The following is a 12623-nucleotide window of genomic DNA, read 5'->3' on the forward strand; positions in this document are numbered from 1 at the left end:
AAATGCTAACAACAATTTTTCAATAATTTGAAATTCCCAACTGTTGACAAATTACCTCAGCATTTTATGAATGCTTCTGATGAAGGAATATTAAAGCCTTTTATTTATTTATTTATTTATTTATTTATTCATTTATTTATTTATTTTTCCTAAGTGGCTGAATATAATTGTAAGATGTCAGAGGCAGTTTGCAGTGGTAATGTAATGATACATACACTTGAATTTAAATGTTATTCTGGTAGCCAACCAGGCTGCCAATAAAAGCAGGCTCTTAGAGCACATTCAGTTTATAGGGTAGTGAATTTTTTTAACTATAGATGGGGAAATTGTTTTCTGTTTTGGGGAGGAGAATTATTTGATGGAGATATCCTTGAGTTTGTAAGATTATTTGAAACTGCTAAGTAAGGAAATTGTTCACTCTTTTACATTTTCATCAGCTTCAGAGAGAATGCACCGTCCTCTTGTAACTGGCATGGTAACTTTCCTCTGCCATTGACTCTGCTTTGTCTCAAATTTGACATCAGCAAAACGTAGGAGTTAGAACATTTTCACTTCTTCTTTTAACTGATTCTTTAAAAGAAGCGTCTTCATTTTCAGCAAATTATTCTAAATATAAAAAAGGCTAATAAAAATACTGCCGTGAAATAAAGAATATTCTTACTGAGGTAGGAAAAAAAAAAGCCTTTGTGTAACTTAAAAAGAAGAGGTGAAGTCCTCACTTCTGGAGCTTTTTCATTTTTTTTCTAATGCATTTACTTCATCTTGTTAAAATCAACAAGAAAGGAAAAAGTAAATGAGTTGGGCACTGAAAAGACAACATTATTATTATAATTTAGCTTCTGAGAATAATCGATCCATAGTTTTGTGACAAGATAGCAATTTTCCCAGGGTGGATAAATTAATTCTCAAGTAACAAAATGATGGCAGATCCTATAATATCACACACACATAAACAGAAATCAAACACCTGATCAAACTTTCAAGACATGAAATCATACTAAAAATGAAAAAAAGAGAGCAAAGGCGGCAGCAGAATTAACAGCATTTTTTCCCTCACACTGGAGTAGAGAATTGATGTCTGAATATGAAAGCTCATTCATACAAGCATCAAGTGAGCTCTTATTTACCAAATTTAATTATTCATTTAAAGTTTATTTATTAAGATGTTTTTAATAAAATTACAATCAAATAATGCCTAGCCATTTGATCATAACAAAGTGTGACAGAGATAGGAGAGAGGAAAGCACATGCAGGCTGTCACATCACGCGCTTATTCAATTATCCTTAAGCTCTGAAAAACGAGGAATAAAGAGACAATCATTGCTCCTTCCTACTAAATTCAAGAACACAAATTAATTCCACAGAGAAAGAAAATTCAAAGTTAGCAACAAAATGCAACTTTATGCACTCTATTACATAAAGAACATTTCCTTACGTGCGCTCACCCAGCAGCGCTGTGCTGGAAAACCTACTGGGCAGTAGCCAACGCTTCAAACTTGACACTGGTTTTCCTTCCATTCCTGTGGATTAATGCAGACCTCCAGCATTAGTGAGGTCTGATTTTGTATACACGTATAGCATATGCACATACACCCTCCCATCCGCGGAGCAAGGAGAATTTTATGGCTAGACATATCCATGTGCATGGTTTCAAAAATGCAATCCTGTTGTATTTGTGACATACAAAACTCAGTTATTAGTTTTTATTACTAGACAGATTTTCAAATGAGTCCAGCTATAGTTCCTGTGGCCTTTGCAACTTTAATAGCTTAATTAATAAATTTCAAGTTTCAAGCTGTCAGATCACTGATTACTTGAGTCATAGGTGAAAAGTAATTTGGTACATACAGAGACTAATGATGCTGGCACTCATTTCTTATAGACAGAAAAGTAAGAATGATTTGCATCCTTGCAGAATGGTAGGAGTCTTACAAGATTCTCTTTCTCATTCCCAAGACTGTGACTATCTTTATATCTGGAAACATTTTCTATTAAAGGATTGTAGCCTATTTACTCCTACAGAGTAAGTCTGGAAGATGCTTTGCAAATGATCTGAATTGATGTCTCAACACTTCCATAAAGGCTGGAAATGAATTCACGGTACCATTCACTCCATGGAGAAGGAGAAGGAGAGATGGAGAGAAGGAACCAATGCCCCGAATTTAACCTTTTAGCCTCTTTGCTGTCCTTGGCCACTGCTTGATTGACAGGACTATCTTTCTGAGTAATGTGCCATCCACACAGCATAGTGTGTGGTCATAGTGTAGTTCTTAGGTTTCAACTTGGAACAGCTATGTAGCTTATCTGTAGGAAAGCTTCCTAGGAGTTATGGAGTTATCTCCTATGAGATCCAAGAAAGATTTTTCACTACATTTTGTGGAAAGTAGTTATTAGCTTATTAATATTTTGAAAACATGACTGAAAAATTAGGAAACCATTATTTGCATTTTGGACCCTGAAAAGCAGATGCCTTCTTCAACATGCAAACGTTTGGGTCCAGAGGGGGTGAAAGAAATACATTTTAATTATTTAAAAATATTAAAAAGAGACAGTGTCTACATTTATCATGTTTTATGTCCAGTAATGCAGGGTTTTTCCAAGAGGAAAGAGTACTTCTAGGTATTTCTTCCCTATCTTATGTAAAGTACTCTATTTTCTGACTATGTAGGCCACCAAGGACAGAACAGAGTGTTGGTGTCATTATATTACTAAAGTATGTCCATATACTGTTAGATGAAATCTTGTCGATCCTAGGCTTAAATAAAATGGGAATTCTACTTTGGTAGGAGAAAAGGCAACCAACTAGAAAAGGCTTTTTAAAAATGAATAGTAGATCTCTGAAACAGCTCCGCAGTTCAAGCTATCAGATTATTTCCCACAGAGATGGATGAACAGGCAGAGAGAAGATGAGAAAGTCAATATCAGCCATTATTCACATATCTTAGCCCTATAGTCCATGGTTTTGCTACTTCTATACTTATCACAATACATTTAGTAGTGAGGAATTGCATTCATGATGTTCACACACATATGCTGATAGGGGCATACCTTGCCCATATGCCTCTGCACATGTGCTATACAAACACACTGCATGGTAATAATTGTGGCAGAAACCGCTGAGCTGCAAACACCACTTTGTTTTTGGGATTCACATCCGAACATTTTACTGGCTGGTAAGTCACTGATCCATCTCCTGCTGGACTTACTTTAACTTAAGAAACCTGTAGTCCGCCTACTACCTTCAATCAACTGTCCATCTTCATCGAGCAAAGACAGTGAGTTATTTCCTTCTTTTTTTCTTTCATAACATGCCAGAGATGTTTTGGTTTACACCCCTGGTACTTCAAAATCATGACACTATCATCCACGACAAAGCTGTTTTACTGTAGGCAAACCTTGATGTTTTCTTGGCTTTGTGGTTATAATCATTCTGTTCACTAAATCCTGAAGAATGGACTAACAGTTACCAAGGGAAGTTGCTTTAACAGTAAAAAGGCTATAAACAGCATCAGTATTATCTTTCAAGCTTGAATACTTCATGACAAATGCTTGTGGCATATAAACTGTGTATGATGATACAATGAGAAATTTTTATTGGCATTTGCATAGGAAAGCTGACCTCCTTCCCTCCTGATTTACCAAGTACAAACGATGTGGTTTCCCCAAGCTTGTGCCCATAAGCTTCGCTGTGCTACACTATATGCTTTCTGTAATACACATACAGCAGTGGATGGAGGTGGTTTCAAAGGACCATCAACAGAACCAGAGGCACTGGTCCTTTGGGACAAGGACACTGTAGTCCCCTGCTCCTGGACTTGAACAGGCAAATACTTCACTGGCAAATGCTTCTGTGGCTCCTCTGGGCATCACTGCACTGGACTCTGCCTCTGGAGCAAATCTATTCTGAAAGCCAAGTTGGTGGCAGGGCATGTCTGCCCACTCATCAGCCCCCAGGTATGTAGGTCAGTGTATCAGCAAAGTCTATCTCAGCCTTTGATAGCTTCAGTGAAGCCAAATGAAGTGGGAGCAATGGGATGTAAGCAGAAGCTTCTTGACTTACTGCAGCTGTGTGTGCTCTGAAGTATTGGTCAGGAGCCTCAGCAAGTGCCTACAAAAGTTACCACACCTGGATACCCCACCAGGGATACCTGTATTTTTTCCCTATGGTGAGGAACCTGTGACCAACACGTGAGGGTCAGTGCTACTGCCAGAAAATATGCAAACAAGACCATGTACTGCTGCAGAGGCTGTAAGCAGGGAAAAGCCAGAGGATACTGGCGCACATGTGGCTGAGGTTATCAGCACTGCATCAGCCTCAGTCCAGAGCCCTCACACGCTTAACCAGGGCTCATGTAGGTCATATTTCAAGGTACAGGCTGCACCTCTGACATCTCTTACCTTGTTTGGAAAGGGAAACTTGCTTTGCTCTGCCTTCCCTGGTGTGTGAATAGCTGACAGTGGTGGAGGCCATGAATGGGTCATCTCCTGAAAAACAATATTGTACAGCAAACTGTATTTAGAAAGCCAATGGAACAGGAAAAAATAATAGTATATCACTAGCATGGATATCTGGGTAGAGGAATATGTAAGTTACTGTGACTTCTATGAAACGCCCAGTTTACATATAATCTAGACAATACATGAACTACATTGATTTTTATCGCAGACTCTTGAGAGCAGTTCTTAAGCACCGTTTCATTTTCCTGAATAGTTAATGCATCTTAAGTGCAAGAAGTTTGATTTTTCTGACAATCAGCCTCCACATTTTAATCATGAGATGTATTCTGCCTGGTGAGAATAATAGAGGAATCTTGTTTTTGCAGTATGGGAACAGAAATCTCAGTTTGTGACCAAGTAATGAGGTACATCCTATGCACTAATCACAAAATAGATTTCACAGACAAGGTCAGAATGATAAATGTTTAACACTTTGAACTTGCCCAGTAGTTAATTCCTACAATTTTCTTTTTTATATTAAGGGAATTGAATAAGCTCATAACTGCCACTTGTTTGTGTTCTGCAGGTCACGGCCATGCAACAAGCCCTAAATGAAGTGTGCTGCTCTCCACCTTTGCCTTCTTCCTGTGCGTTTTCAAAAGACATCTTTTAATAGCTAAGAGATGCATGTAGCTTAGACTCGTACACAGCCATTCCTGACCCAGACTCAGGTAGCTGGCAGACACACCTTCAGTGCCATTACCAGTAAGTGATGGATGAGTTAGTCTCTAAAACAAGTCTGAATTTGGGAAGGAGGGGGCTAAAGTGTGAATTAAACACTTCAGATAAGAGATGATTTGTTAGGAGAGAAGCTTCATATTCCTGTCTAGTGTAGGCTGTTGTAGGATGGATATGTTTTTTTGACATGTTCAACAGCAACAGCCATAATATTTGGTACACAGCAACTTAACAGAGTTAATATGAGAAAAAATGTGGAGCACGACAACCCCGAAGAGTCAACCCACAAGTTTCAAGAGCTGAAGAGGAAACCACATCCTCCCTAAGCAGCAGACTTACTGACACTATCAAGAGTTTGCCTAGCAGATGCTCTCCCGGTTTTTGCTACCATTATCTGACTTTGGAATGGCTTCTCAGCAATATTCCAAGGGCATGTGCTGAGATCTATGACTGCTCCCAGAATAATACCAGAGTTGTATTTCCATGACTCATTTCTTGTTTGAGGAATGTTCTTGTTTGAAGAAAGCTGTGGGTGAACCTATTGCCCACCCTTCAGTAGTGCTGATGGAAGTGCTTCCTGACCCTGCAAGCACTGAGATGGGGCATTTTTCACACGGAAGGAAGTCTCTGCCTCTTCTGCCAATGAACGGTTCAGCCCTTTCAAAACAGTTTATTAGTAATAAATGTCACCTTTAAAGCATTCTTGATAAACAGTTTATTTTCTAATAAAAACTGTATTCTTTTATTTGAGGCAAAAAAAGTGACATGATTTATTAGACTTCAGTAATCTACGTGGGTACCTCTAATCAGAGCATCATCTGGTTTGCAGTTTCAGTATCAGAACCGCTTTGCTTTTCAGTTATTTGAGGTAGACTGTTCATCTTATGACTCGCTTATCAGGTAAGTGGCAGCAATAGCACTATAGAGTACGTTTTAATGTACAGTAAGTTCTTTAAACATGGGCAAGCAGTTTGCCATTTGGAAGGGAGCAGACCTATTGCTACAAGTACCTGGCATAAGTGCTATTATTTTCAAAAGATGTATGAATTACATACTGAGAAATATTCCAACTGTAAGAGTTTATGACAGTAAATTGGCAGAAAGCAGAGTTGCAATACTGACATTTAATCCTAGGGCTGTGATCTAAAAATGGATTTGTTTCTCATCCATTTTTCTGTTTTCCTTTCAAACAACCATTTGCTTACTTCCTAGAAAATGAAGAGCTGTGTGCACAGACCAAAGGCGTTTTCACCTGTAAAACTCCATTCCCAAAGTGTTTTTCCTGACAAGCTGAAGTACTGAGCTCCAAAGCATGTCTAAGAAATAACCATGTGGCCCTTTCTTTTGAAGGGCAATGCCTTATGTTACCTCTGTCAAGAACTGGGCCAGCCAGACTGGGATGGGAACATCTAGTGGTTTTGACCTAAAGCCATCCTACTTGTGAAATACACTGCTCAGTGCTTATGATTTCCATTTGCCCAGGCAGCAGTTCCTGTAGGTTATACTGTGGCTGACCCCCACTGTCACCTTCACGGAAACATCTTCTGAGAGGTCTGCTACGTGCCGTGCAGAAACCAATCTGTTAGCAGAGCTCTTCCCTCCCACCTTGCCTGCCCAAGTCTGACAATGATACCTTCATCCATGGAAAAGATGAGAAGGCTGATTAAAAATAAGGGTGACCTTTCTTTTTGACATGTCAAAATCTTTCATTTCTTCTTTTCTCCAAGATTATTTCTCATCCACACTCCAATGAAAAATGGCCCTAATAGTCTTTTTCTTTCTTTCTTTCTTTTTTTTTTCCAGCTAGCTTCTCTTCCCCTCCCTTTATACTTGTAGTTGCGGTACATAATAAAGCTTTCTACATAATTTAAATGTAACGTAACCATTTCTGACACAAAGTTGTACTAATATCACTGATATTTGCCACGGTTAATAATTGCTATTATCATGTATATCAGAATGTGATTTTATCAGAATAATATGACGAATTCTGTTCACATGACATGTATATTGCTACCATTTGGATTTCAGACAATTTGGAAATGAAATCAGATTAGAAATATGCATATATATATATATATATATATATAATCAGAAAACACTACATGAAAAATATCCACAAACCGCAAACTGTCAAGTGGTAAGTTTTAAATCCAGTAAAACATTTTCTGAAAAGAGGAATATTAAACTACGGGCACAGTCTTCTTCTGATTGCCATGAACAGAATCACAAAAAAATATGAGAAAAGATTGAGGTTTCCAGCAACTTCAATGGCAAGCAGAAACAAGTGAAGAATATGTCCTTGTGCACCAACCCTTGTGATTTTAGACTCTATCTGCAGATATTTGACACAGATTAAAAGCATGGTGGTGTGTGATCTTCTTTCAGTACTTGGTGTGAAATGTTTGAAAAGGTAAGACCAAGAGGCAACTGTCTAACTAAACAAAAAGGACTCAACTTTCAGTGTTAAAATAAAATTTCATGCACAGCTTCTCTTTTGAGGTCAGTTAACCTACCTGCCTCTGATGCTTGGGATTGGCATAAAGCAGCCACCAGACTGAAAATAAGGTTTCAAATGTACTGATGAATGACACCAAAAATTCAACTCTGCATCAAAAGCAGGTTTTTGGTTTTTTTAATCATAAACTGAATAAAAATGAATTCTGAAGCATCTTGCACTGGATGTTCCAGCCCTTATAAAATAATGGGAACCTTTGAGTCCTGGACAAGGTTAACCACTGAGAAGCCATTTGGGGTCCAGAAATGTGGAAAACAGATTTCTAGATCAAAGAATGAAGTCCTAGCTGGACTGCTTAGATATAAATAGAATCATAGAATCATAGAATTGCTCAGGTTGGAAAAGACCTCAAAGATCATCAAGTCCAACTGCAACCCAACCATACTACCCTAACTCTAACAACCCTCCACTAAATCATGTCCCTGAGCTCCACATCCAAACAGTTTTTAAACACATCCAGGGATGGTGACTCAACCACCTCCCTGGGGAGCCTATTCCAGTGCTTAACAACCCCTTCTGTAAAGAAGTGTTTCCTGATATCCAACCTAAACTTACCCTGGCACAACTTGAGGCCATTTCCCCTCATCCTGTCACCTGTCACCAGTGAGAAGAGACCAACCCCGTGAGAAGAGAAGTGGATAAATGTGGATAAGCACATGTGCCCAGGTTCAGGATGGCCTGAGACAGTAGCAGTCACCCTCCTCCTCCTGCTACCAGATATACCGCAATGATGGGTAGCTCAGATGGCCTGGGATGGTGGAGACCAGCAGAGGTTGCATCTGCAGGGACATGGTGCACAAGGAGACAGCAGAGGAGGCACCCAGTGGGAGGGACACCCGGATTGCAACAGGCCACAGATCTCAGAAGACCTCTGACTGACCCTTTTTATTGACGTGTGCTTCTCCCTGCATGGGTTACAGCGATGCTGTTCCCAGCTGACATCTGGGTGGTGGTGGTGTTGGCTTGTTTCACTTACACATTGGAATTCTGTGACTGCACTTGTCTCTGCCCGTTGTAAATCAGCTTTCAGCAGCTATACATAAATGTCCGGCTCTGAGAGTTATGAAGGTCCAAACCTAGTTAATCTCAGCCAGCACACAAACTTTGCTTTTCTTCTCAATGAACTGAAAGCCTTCAGATAAAGAAATCTATAGTACTGTGTATCCTTGCTCCACATGTATTTTCTGCAGCAGCAATTAAGTAATGAGATATTTCTCATGGATTAATGACTGCTTGGTAGTGTTTTGTTTGGGGCTTCTAACCCTAGCTTGTAGGTAATTTTTCAGGAAATGTTCTATCCAGAGGTAAATTATAGTATTTACTCCAGACTGAAGGCAATGCTGTTATTCTAGTGCTATCAGTCTCACTGTGTGGTGTGTGATTCTAGGAATGGTCGAAGTGATTGAAAAAAACTGTAATTAAAAACAAGTAGTGAATTCAGTCTCATCTAAATTTAAATTCTTGCCACATGTATTACTCTGTTCATTTGCTGCCACAATCAGAACTTATCATTGGTCCATTACGAAAATTGACTGTTTAATCCTCCGGTTGTGTGTGTGTTCACCTACCCAATTTTTGATTCATAATATTTTGTCTCTCACTGAGGATGATTTAAGAATTTTTTTTGTAGCATCTCATAAAGGACCCTGTCAAATCCCTTTTGAAAATTATCTTAGCTGGCTCAGACTCATCCACAGCTCTACTGACATGTCACAGGAATTATAGGGGATTGGTGATACGCAATTTTCATTTGCAAATACTCTGCTGGATAGTGTACAGGGACTGCAGAAGTGCTCTCTTTATAGTCACCTATACTATAAAGCAGCTTTTAGGGAGGCAGTGAATATATTTTGTCATCTGGAAAGAGGGGCAATGCAAAGCTAACACAGAGCTTTCCAAGACCTCTTAGTAAGTGACCACGGGACACAGCTAGAAAACTTCCTATCTGCTTACTCTCCTCTCTTCCCAAGATAATTCATTTATTTTTTCTTTGCACAGGAGACTCTCTCTAAGTGCTGTCAGTTGGCAAGAATCCCTTTCAATTCAGTGAAGCTGCACTGCCACTGGCTGACAATGTAGCTATGATTTTAGTGTATAATATCCAAAGCAAGGAGTCTGACAACGAAACTTTTGCAGACTACACTGAAGCTGACAGCATTTCATTGTGATAAGGTTCTCGTGATGTGAAAGATCAAATTTTCACTTTTTAAAATTGATTCCTCTTATATCTGCTATTGTTGTGACTTTTCTAACCAGGGCCTCAATGCACATTTGTAAAATAGTAAGATAAAGCTGTTTCCTCTTGTCTCTTTAAGATGTCACCTATACAAACTACATCAGCTTGCCCCTTTTTCTTCCTTGTAAGTTCTTTATTTTCCTTTGAGCACTTGATAATTTTCTTCATCCCACTTGAACATCTTTTATTTTGTCATTATCCTACTGGCAGCAGGCTATTCAGAACAACTGTAACCCAACAAAACACCTTGCCATTTTTTAGCTTCTGCTGTTTACTGTTTTACTTCCTTCCCATTCACTTACTTAGGCACGTTTTGCTTTAGAGTTAATATTTACATCGTCAAATGTATTTACGTAATATTTGTGTATGTCAAACACTTTCTAATGTTTAGGTAACTGACAAACATGGTTTCAACTACGGTCTGACTGGAGGATAGAATAAGGGAACCACTGCAAGTTCCCTGAGAAAGAACAGAAAACAGTCTTAAGGACATCAATTGCATTGAGCTGGGTGCTGGTTAGGCACTGAGTCCCAGTCAGCAGTTTTTTGTCTTCCCTATTCCTGCTCCAATGATTTCTAGAAGTCAGTTTTTTTTTTTCATAGCAACCTGCTGGAAACACATGCTACTGCATTTCTCCATTTCCTCCAGTCCCGGGACCCTTCAAAGAGTCTGTGCTTCATGTTATATAACTTCCCTTGAATGGATTTCATCAATAGTACATTCAAAGATATAGGACTCACTGGAGAGTCTGCCTGTCAAGGATTTTTTTTTTGTTTTGTTTTGTTTTAAGGAAATGCGAGCAATTGTGAAGCCTGTGACTGTGTCATCTGTGCTGTGCTTGGTTCTTCAGACTCACACAGTTGGGCATCCGCTGAAGTTGGCTGATGGAAATAGGACTTTCTATGTGTGTATTGGTGTTCTACACACATGAGGGAACAGAAGGGAAGAAAAGGGAAGGGGAGAAAAGGGAAGGGGAGAAAAGGAAAGGAAAGGAAGGGAAAGGAAAGGAAAGGAAAGGAAAGGAAAGGAAAGGAAAGGAAAGGAAAGGAAAGGAAAGGAAAGGAAAGGAAAGGAAAGGAAAGGAAAGGAAAGGAAAGGAAAGGAAAGGAAAGGAAAGGAAAGGAAAGGAAAGGAAAGGAAAGGAAAGGAAAGGAAAGGAAAGGAAAGGAAAGGAAAGGAAAGGAAAGGAAAGGAAAGGAAAGGAAAGGAAGAAAAGGGAATAAAAAGGGAAGGGGAAGGGAAAGGGGAAGGGAAAGAGGAAGGGAAAGGGGAAAAAGAAGGGGAAGGGGAGGGGGAGGGGAAGGGAAAGGGGAAGGACAAGGGGAAGGCGAAGGGAAGGAAAGGGGAGGAAAGGGAAGGGAAGCAAAAGAAAGGAAAAGAAAGGAAAAGAAAAGTAGGCCCTTGTAAAGCGAGAAGGTCAGGTTTTGCAGACTGCAGCATTAAAAAATGTGTTCAGCATTAAATCTCCAGATGTTTGGTATCTACAAAACTAAAGCACTCCAAATCATGAACATTTGTAATGTGATCTGTGGATCAGGTTACTCTATAGCAAATCACAAATGCCAATGCACTAAGTTTCTGTTAGGAATATGTTATCTCTGCTTTAGTGGAACCATCCTGCAAATAACCCACAACATTTAGTCAAGGCTCGACAATCTAGGACAGACAAATATACAGAAAAAATGCTTCAGCCACTCAATGAACTGATTTATTTAGGTCCTTCACTGTATGATTATAATTCTTTAATAGAGAGTCTTGCAAATTGTTCCTTGTTTATGTGGTACAAATGAGGCTAGGGGAAGATAAGGATATCCAAGAGAATGGTGGCTTGAGCCTAAGAGCAAATGTTAACTAGAGTAAAAACTGTGCCATGATCTCTCATATCTGAGTTAAAGCCAGAAAGCTTTCTTACTTCTAACTATCAGGAAAGAAACAACACGTAGCCTTACAGGTATACCATAGAACAGAAGGCAGGAGGTTTCCTTAAAAACTTTAAAATATTCTTCACTGAAATGAAAAAAGAAAAAAGAACAAAATTGCTCCTCTGGTTCCTGAGATGAATCTGTGATCTATCTGTGATCTTAGTTAGGAAGCTATGTTTTTAAATGAATGCACTGGGCCATATGATATGACAAACTGAGAACCAGCTTTGCCTGGGCAAGCTGAGACGATGTGGTTAATCAAGGTGCAATCTTTATTAGTGCATTAACCTCCTGCACCCAAGGACTGTGGATTCTAATTCCTGAATTGCCATGCAAGACTGATGCAGCTAGTTTTCTGGTCTCAGTTGGCAGCAAGCTAACAGAAGTGGCTAATGAAGATGAATAGCTGCCTCTTGGGAGCGGGGGGAGGAGAAAGAGGAAGGTAAGAGACCTAGGATACTTCAAGGTCCAGATCCCTGCATGATTTCAAATAATAATGAAAAAGTGCACATAGTTGACATTTTCAGAGATGGTAACAAGCATGTTAATTCTGCAGTCTGCTAACAAAGCAACAGTAGCAACCTCAGGACTGCTCTGGAAAGACTTCAAGAAATTAAAATGTAGGCTATTGGCAATAAAGACCAAGACACTGGTTAGGGTCTTACGCTGTATTTGATGGATGATTGTATTAATGTGGACAAAGGAACAGAAGAAAGCTATGAAACAGACACATTTACTGTGAAAAACAGCTGTGGTTTGGAGAAGACAAAA

The 12623-nt window shown here is 39.3% G+C and overlaps 1 protein-coding gene across 6 annotated transcripts in view; it reads right to left on the minus strand.

Annotated features, from left to right (window-relative positions):
• AFF3 (AF4/FMR2 family member 3) overlaps positions 1-12623 on the minus strand; it is a 331214-nt gene that overhangs the window by 133932 nt on the left and 184659 nt on the right. For all 6 annotated transcript variants that reach the window (XM_015277796.4, XM_015277795.4, XM_015277794.4 and 3 more), the window contains one exon: positions 4399-4485. In XM_015277796.4, the coding sequence (XP_015133282.1) occupies positions 4399-4485 (87 nt within the window). The remainder of the gene's footprint in view (positions 1-4398; positions 4486-12623) is intronic.

The sequence above is a fragment of the Gallus gallus genome, chromosome 1, assembly GCF_016699485.2.
Source record: "Gallus gallus isolate bGalGal1 chromosome 1, bGalGal1.mat.broiler.GRCg7b, whole genome shotgun sequence".
Taxonomy (NCBI): domain Eukaryota; kingdom Metazoa; phylum Chordata; class Aves; order Galliformes; family Phasianidae; genus Gallus; species Gallus gallus.